At 41.6% G+C, this 8,888-nt stretch overlaps 1 protein-coding gene across 1 annotated transcript in view; it reads right to left on the bottom strand.

The window, feature by feature from the left end:
* The window catches only part of PLXNC1 (plexin C1), a 75,861-nt gene extending 68,924 nt beyond the window's left edge, over nucleotides 1–6,937 (bottom strand). The window contains exon 1 of the mRNA XM_010561980.1: nucleotides 6,917–6,937. Within this exon, the coding sequence (XP_010560282.1) occupies nucleotides 6,917–6,937 (21 nt within the window). The remainder of the gene's footprint in view (nucleotides 1–6,916) is intronic.
* Between the last annotated feature and the right edge of the window lie 1,951 nt (nucleotides 6,938–8,888).

The raw sequence follows: 8,888 nt of genomic DNA, 5'->3' as shown, positions 1-8,888 counted from the left end.
TAGGCCTGTGGAAGGGTCCGCGGGTGGGTGCGGGGCGTGGGCGCCGGGTCAGGTGTTGCTGGGCCTCGGCGAGCGTGGAAACCCGGCTTTAAAACACTCGGCGTCACCCTCCCGCCAGCCCCGCGGGCCAGTCGGTGGCTGCCGCCGTGAGCGGGAAGGTTGAGGTGTCAGATCTCCAGTTGGAAACCTCGGGGGTCTTAGCCTGAGGTAGAACAAAGGCGCTGGGTTTTTTCCCCCCCCCCCCCCCCCCCGGTTCAGCAGGGCGGACAAAAAGCCCCTGCCCTCTCCAGCTGTGCTGCTGCTGCGAGATGGACGCCCATGGACAGGACGGGCCTCCTTGAATGGCGCAGCTGATTTACTGTCTTTCCCGCTGGGTCGTTGCTGGTAGGGGCTCAAGGGAGTGAGAAGTAGAGCCTGCATGCTCAGCTAACGGTAGATTGTCGTTTTGCTGAATTTTAAATGCACGGTGGGTTCGTGAAAGGTAGCAAAGGTGCATTTTAGTGTTCTCTCTTGGGTGTCTCTGGAAACTCCGGGTGAGGATGGGCATAGGGCCCATCACCGCTCTTACTGAGAAGAGGACGTGATGTTCAAAACCGAGAGGCCATCTGACCCTCCATTTACACTGCTTTTATCTTAAAGTAGCTTTACAGCCGGAATAAGTGGAACTGTAAAAAACAGAACAAAAGTAACCTCTATATAAATGAGTCAAGCGCAACATTTTCAAGTAGGATGTGAGACGCAGTATAGCAAATTTTTATTATCATTCTCCATTGCTGTACCCAGCAGCAGTTACTGTGCAAGAATTGATGTTGCTCTGGTCAGCAAAAATATTTGACCATCTTGCAACAATCAGCCTCTAGGACAAGTATTACTGTGAAATTCAGAGCCCTCCACAACTCATGGGCTTCTCTCTTGTACACTGACTCCAAAATGAGTCCAAAATCTGCAAATGTAGCAGAGGATGCGGAACAGAATCATTGTGCAATTTTTCTTCTCGACAGATGCAAAGAGATGCTCTACATACTAACAAACACTGCCTGCAGCTCCCCGTGAAGGACTGAACTTCTAGTCAACACGTAAGCAAAGTAAATCCTCATGCCAATATCACCAAAATAGATTGTGTACAGAAGTGCAATTTATACAGCCTTGCAAAGGAGGCTGAACATGTCACGCTGGGGTGCATTATACACTGCCTTCCCTTCCAGTTGCTTTTCAGTGTAAATATAAAGCTCTCAGTGATCTATGTCTTGCTCACAACCCATGAGGCTAACCAGGAAAGCACACCAACCTCCTATCTGCAAGAGATGTTTGGTCCTGGCCACAGAGCATATCCAGCAATAGGTCTCCTTCTGCAGACATCCCTCTGCAAAATCACTGAGCTCTGCATTTGTTGGCTTTCAGGACTGACCAAATGGCCTGTTTCTCAGGCTTTATGTCTAAAATAAGCCACGTGTACTTCACCAGATAACTGATTTGGTTAAATGGCTGAGGCCAGGCTTATTCTAATCTTAGAAAACAGTGACAGATCGTAAGGCTGCAGACTTCTCTGACTGCCAAAACAGCAGTGTTCTGCTTCAAATTTTGCTTATTCTAGGACCGGGGAAGTCTGGACTGCGTACAGCTGCTGTCACAAGAAAACGGTCTAGTTGTGTGGGGTAGCAGGTACTACCACAATGGGATGGGATGGGATGGGGTAGGATAGGATAGAATAAGAGGTTGCACCCCACCTGTCCCAGGGACAGCCATCAGAGCCCAATTCTGCAGACTCTTCCCTTCCTGCGTCATTTTTCTGTTTCTGTTCTTTCCTCCCTCTTCCCAGGGAAGCAGTAGCTTGGACCAGAGCCTCATCTTGCAACGTCTAATTTTGCATGTGCTTCTGAGAGCTTTGCACTGAGAATTAGTGCATGGTCGTGAGCAGTCCAGTTCTTGAAGCAGCAAAGTATTCTCAATTCCTTTCAAAGCCCCTGAAGTACATTGGAGCTCCTATCTCTAACCCGTCTTTCCAGAGATACCCATCAGGATACTGGAAGAGTTGAGCTTCTACTGATGTTATGGAAATAGAAAGGGAGGCTACAGGTTTATTTTGTAATGCTGCAGAGTATAATATTTGTTATTAATACAGCACACCAGAAAACACTGCAATCAGTTCATGACTGAACTGATTCCAACGTGAACTGGTGTTCATGTTGGAACTAGATGATCTTCAAAGGTCCCTTCCAACCCAAACCATTCTATGATACTTTTAGTAAAACTAAGCAGACAACGGCAAATCGTCTTGCTGTATTTTCTTGGCTGACAGTTCCATAGTTGGTGGTTTTATCCTATTGTTGCACTGTGTTTTATTTTTCAGGCACTGAAGGAAGGGCAAACAAGGGAGTCTGTCTGTTAATGTTAGACTTTACAAGGCATTGGTGCTGCCTAACTCTGGCACTCCAACCAAAATTTCTGAAAAGCCGAGGAACCAAATTGAGCTTCCTTGGCTATCCTAAGCAAGCTTTATATATTTCAGTGGGGCGTATGAGATCTGAAGTTAGAATGTGTATCACACCAGGACTTGGTTCTAAACGTACAATTTAAAGAGCTCTCATTTAGATCATCATCAGTGTTAGGCAGAACACATCCTGAATTAACTTATGATTGCTTTCCCACTACAGTTCATCTGCCTGCTTCCCTCCTCCTTATTTCTCATCTGCATGCTAAATTTCTCTGAATTTATGACTCCACAGAGAATCTGACAAAATATTACTCCATAAATGAGATTTATTTTTATGTTTAATTTATTTAGCTTAACTTCGTTATTTTCCCTGTTTTGAAGCTCCAAGCCCAATTAAGGTTTGATTTGATTTGTTTATTTAGTGCATGTGGTTACCTTAGCTTGGTTCTGAAATGTTTTTTCTTCAAAGGTAAATAACCTTCTGTTTACAAAGTAATAATATGTAGCATTAATGTTAACATGCATTTTATCCTCAGTGTACTTGAAATAACTGATTTTCTCATTATATATTTAAGTCAATTTTGTACTGTAACTAAATGTTAACAAAATAAAAAGGAAATGCTGGGCAGTTTTTCAAAAGGCTTTGCTGAGAAGGATTCCTTTCGTGACAGAGTAAGTGCTTTTGAATACTGAAACTGAGTTTACAGATTTGGATTTTAGTTCTGCTTTCCAGTTTTGTTTCTATGCATTGTTTAATCTAGAAATTACTGACCCTTCTACATTTTTCTCGGTGGTCTTCACAATGAGGAAATGGCAGATTCAAGAACAGGCACCTTTGTGACCCTTGAGAGGAAATTCCAGTTGCTATTGCGAAAAATGAGCAATTAACTGTGAAAGCTCTGCAAACAATGCAACTGAAGGAAGAGGACATTGACCTGAATTCGTGAATGTACTAGTCACATATTTGCCTATATTAAAATATTGACAGGTACTTATACTTTCTGTATTGTGAGAGGGAGTGGGAAAGAAGGAAAGAAGGGAGGGAGGGAGGAAGAAACGAAGGAAGAAGGTTTTAATCCTGTCTCCATTATAAATGCTATAAAATTTTGGATAAGAAATCAGGAAACCACAATTTTGTATGTAAACCACATTTTTTTCAGTCACATTATGTTTCCTTTCTTTTCAAATGTGATATTTTTGAGATACAGTAGGGATGTTACAGAAAAGGAACTGAGGAATATACACAAAGGACAAATATAGTTTGCTCATCTTTACATTGAAAAATGTTCATAATCTAAACCAAAGTGACACTGAGAAGGTTGATTTTGTATCAGAAACACAAGCAGGAAACCTGGGCTTTAGTTGATCTGTGCCACAGCATTCCTATATAACATTGGACAAGACAAATCTCTCTCTGAACCCCATGTTTGTCTCCTCTGTTTATGAAAGAAATAAAATGACTTACCTTTCAAGGAAGCTCTGGGAATCCACACCAGTAAGGGCATTATATGCATGGGAAATAAAATCACAGGATTACAGGAAGGCACACATGCTGTACAGGTAACATCATAACTGAAAATAATGGGGTTTTATCCTCAGCTTATCTAAACTTCCAGACCTGATACATATCAACAGCTATATTTTACCTAGGATGTATTTTCTTTTTATTTTATTTATTATAAAAGTTCATCCTGTGGCATTCAGCAAAATAATGTCTCCATGAATTAACTAAGAGGAATGAGAGTTGAACAATATCAATCTCCTTTTCTTTTTCCTTCACAACTGGTAGGGTTCATGGATGGCGCCATCTGGCTTGTACCACACTGGACCAGAATGGTACAACTGGACAGTAGTGGACAAAGCTTGAGCAAAAGAAAAGCTTTGTGAGTGTGACAAGAGGGAATGTGGAGAGACTATGAGGATAATGCTGGGGATTACTGAGGGGAAAAGGTTGAACCACGGAATATGAGAAAGGATGTGAGGCAGGTGAGGGGTAGGGGACAATATCTTTTTAGATAAGAGAGAGCAGAGCGTAGATAAATCTGGAGAGAAGGCTGATAACAGCCAGCAAGGACTATGCTGTTGTAACTCCTTGGGGATCTGTGTGGGGTGGTGTCAGCTGTAGCCACCAGCGATATGTCTGTGGGCTCCAGGGAAAATGTTACTTTGCTGGAGTCCCACTAATGTGTCTGAGGCACTTGCTTGGGGAGATGCTCCCTTCTGATGAAATGCTGGAGCTACATGCAATGCCTGAGCATCTCTGACCTAGCAGAGTGGTCTGGATGCTGGTTAATGCTTCCCGTCATGGGACCAGCACGTTATAACCAAAAGACTCAGCCTCCAACTAAGCAGGGCTGGAAATTTAGGGATGGGTTCTGACTATCAGAATGTGGTCCTTGAAAAAATTTTTAACAGGAGCAGTGAGTATGGAGATGCTTTTAGAGTGGAACTTCATGACTTTATGGTGGGGTTATATGACATGGAAACCTGCAGGATTTTATGACTTACAAGGCTCCTTCTAGTGCTTCATTCTTGTATCAAACTAGCCAGGAAAGGTGGTACCTGGTCTTACTCAAATGCTTTTTAAAGTGACCCAAGCTCTTGACCTGGCTGTGTCTTCAGCCAGTGATAATGATCATGCAGTGGAGGGGCCTAAGATCTAGAGCGAGGTGTGAAGCAAGAGCAATTTTGATCAAATGAGAAAAGGGCAAACGCTGTATGATGAGCCAAAATACAAAATAGAAACTTCTGCATCGAGTCAGTTCCTCAGGACGAGACAAACACGCCCTGAGTAAAACAAGGACAAATTTAATCTGCTGCATCTAACTGTGCCAGTAGAAAAGGAAAACTATCAAGGAACTGTCCTAAACTCCTTTTCATTTTTCCCCTTTGCACCTTTACATCTTCATCCAAAGGCTTGCTAAACCATTTCAAACAAAATCTGTTGGGTCAGTATATTTGCTATTTAAGCTGTCTAAACCAGCCCATTCAATTTGAAAGAGGCAGCTGTAGAAGAGCTTGTGCAGGTCTTTCTGCTGGAAGTTCTGAAGGGATGACAAATTCAAGTGGAGGGTTGTGATGCTAAACAGCTGGGTATGGACCAAGAAGTGGTAAAGGAAATGGTGGCTGACTCCTCAAGAGTCTGGGTATGTCTCTGTTAATGTCTTGTTGATGGGAACTGAGGCTGTGAGATGCATACATCCCTTTCACAGATGCCTTGAGTGTTTCTTAATTTACCTTTTTATTAAAGTCTCATCAGCTGTCATTAAAAGCGTCTAGCACAAAATCACTGTAGTACTGTCTTGCATTAGCACAGCCATTTGCAGAGTCACCGTCTGCCTAAATCCTTAATATTTTCCTATCTCTGGCACCCTTCTTTTATTCAGTTTTCTCCTCACCCTGTTCATTTCTGACAAACATATCATTTAATGGATATATGAACAATTTTTAATGGATAAGTTTAGCAAGAGCTTTTTAAAAATAGAGCTTTTTCCACCTAAATTCAAGAAATATTCACCTAGTAGGATTTGAAAAGCCAGTGTCATTCCACTAATAAGAACCTTCAAGTCATAGAAAAGTTAAAATGCATGCTAAAATTTGATCATCGAATTTATTTCAAAGTAAGCTTGGAATACTCACTTGAAATTGAAAAAAACAAGTGCTCAAAGTTGGGGAATAAGACGCTGTAATCTTCCTCAGGGACAAGCAAAATGAATGACTGCTTTAAAGAGTAGCCATCGCAACTTTAATTACAGAACTGTATTGTACAGAACATATTTATATGCTCCGGGATTAGAAGAGGTTCTGAACGGATCAAGTACTGTTCATTTCCACCATTCTTTTCTCTGATTTCCCGAAATGATACCAATTTTGTGCAATCCCACTGCAGATGTGAGTAAACACACTTACTGTTATCTATAACTGGCTTTTGGTTGTGGTTGTTAATCTGGTCACCACCAGAGTTTCATAATCTGACACAAAGACATCACTTGGGAACTGAGTCAGATTACAGATACATGCCACTGTAGCAGATAAATAGGACTATTTGTTAACTTTAAGTGAAGGGTACTAGATACACAAAGGAACAAGCCTTAATTATATATAGTTTCCCAAGTATTCAAATACCCTTCCACAAATCCTGACAGTCACTTACAATGCGAAGTGTTAATTTTGCTTGCCATTAGACCCACTCGCATCGGTTGGATCTAAACTCAGATAATATTCCAAGTCTACCCTTCAGCACTGTAATGCTGACATTATTTCCCAGTATGTGGACTAAAAGATGACAACATACCAAACCTGCTTCGCCAGGGCAAGGTCCTCCACAACCTCTCACGTGCCAGAAATTTCGATTCCCTCCATGCACCTTTCCTCCTTCAGCCTGGGAGTCCTACCATCCTATAGTCCCACCATCCCAGAGCCCAGACACTAACTGTGGGGGAGATCCCATCTGAAACACCAACTGTGGCATCCAGTCATTACCAAGCGTACAGGCCTCCGCATACTCGGTTCAATAATTTAAAATACTTACCTATTTTAGAGAAAGGTCAAACATGTCTGCAGAAAAGCCATCTTGGATTTTTCTTTTGTAAGGAAAGATGTAAACAACACGTTAGTGCTAGATAGGTTAATACAGAGAGATGCATGGAATTAAAATTGATTTTGGAATAGAAAACAAAAAGTTTTTCCAAATGCATGTTCATTTAAGGGACTGTGTAACTAAGCACGTATTTACATACAGATCTACTTCTCCTTATATACTGACCTCTATATTTTGAAATACTGTTGGTGAGGGAAAGAAAAATAACTGTATTGTCTCCCAAAGTTAAAGATCTATTCAATTATGCTGTGAAATGAATAGCTTATCAGGAAAAAATAACTTTGCAATTAGCTGTGCGTAGGAAGGCGATGAAAGATGTTAACTCCACTCAGGAGGTAACGTGAAAGCTGTTCTGGTGTTCAGACCAGTCTTGATCTCTCACTGCTGGTGCTTGACCTCTCCTCCCTGACTCCGTGGCTGGCTTCCATGAGCAAGTCTTCAAGGAAAGGTAAAAGCTGACCCAAGTTTAACTCCTTATTCATCATTCTGACAATTGTTTTTCGTGTATCTCGGTCTCACTTCCCCCTTTTTGTTTGTGCTGAAGAGACTTTTGCATGGAAACAGGACGTTAGAGGCAGACAAGCTAGCCCAGTGCTGCAGGGTATTCAGTGCCTGCAGGGTGCGAGCTACAAGCTGATATTTTTTTTCTTCTACAGTCATCTAAGAGGAATCAAAAAGACAACAGAGTGAAAGACGAGCTTGGCACATAAACCCCCCCAAATTATAGAGAATTTTTTTCAAAGTGGAGTATGAACAATCTTTTAATGAGCATTTTTTAAAAAACATTATCAACACAAAAGCAGTAGTTTGTTTTTTCATTGGTTTTAGTGAAAGTCTGATTAATTAGGTTAGCCAGATTAATTAAGGTAATGAAATTAACTGAGAGAACTTTCAGTTTTGTGTCCAGAGGGTACAAAGATAGTTTTTGCCAAATAATCTCCTCAGTGTTCCCCCTCTGAGCTAATAGAAAGACCCAAGATACACACTACCTTTGCCACCAGAGAGCAGTGGAATTAAGTAATTTAATTACAACAATAATTGTTTTTAATTAGTGACATGCACTAAATGCAAGAGCTTCCCTTTCCTTGAATGCTGTTGAATAGTGGTGGCTCCGAAGGAAACAGGGACAAACCCCTTAATTTGATATGAATTTGCTTGAAATGGTTTCTTTTTTTCCTAGTATTTCCCTTCCCTATGTTCATTCTGAGAAGGATCTGACTGAATTGTCATTGTCTCTGACGATTCACCAACAAAATTACCCAGAAGAGCTTGTTAGTGGATGGTTGTACCCCCAGTACATCAATCTGGAATACCATTTGGAAAGCCTGTCTCCAGTCTTTTCATCATTGCCACTTTTGCAAAGAAGAGTCCAACAGACAGACTGCTCTGCCTATTTCCTTTTCTTTTTCTTCCTTCCTTCCTTCCTTTCTTTCTTTCTTTCTTGCTATTGCTATTTCTCCTCTTATTTTTCCCTTCTTAATCTCCCCATCTTTCAGGCATGTTTGTCTTCATATTTCTAAAAATGCTGTGTGCTCCTTGCAAATTCCCTCTCTCATGGGAGTTGTTTACACCCCAGCGTATGACCATGTTCCTACAGATTCCCCCTCTGTTCTGCTCCTTTCAGTCTGGGGCATTGTTCAGTGCCAGATGTGGGCACTGGTTTTGTTCTGTCCTGGTTTTGGCTGAAATAATAAAGTTAATTTTCTTCCTAGTAGCTGGTATAGTGTTATGTTTTGGATTTAGGATGAGAAGAACGTTGGTAACACGCTGATGTTTTCAGTTGTCGCTGAGCAGCGCGTACACCAAGTCAAGGACTTTTCAGCTTCTCGTACTGCCCAGCCAGCGAGGAGCCTG

This window comes from Haliaeetus leucocephalus, unplaced genomic scaffold, assembly GCF_000737465.1.
Source record: "Haliaeetus leucocephalus isolate CR32 unplaced genomic scaffold, Haliaeetus_leucocephalus-4.0 Scaffold151, whole genome shotgun sequence".
Classification (NCBI taxonomy): Eukaryota; Metazoa; Chordata; class Aves; order Accipitriformes; family Accipitridae; genus Haliaeetus; species Haliaeetus leucocephalus.
Note: the sequence above shows the minus strand (reverse complement) of the source record. Positions and strands in the feature narration are given on the sequence as shown.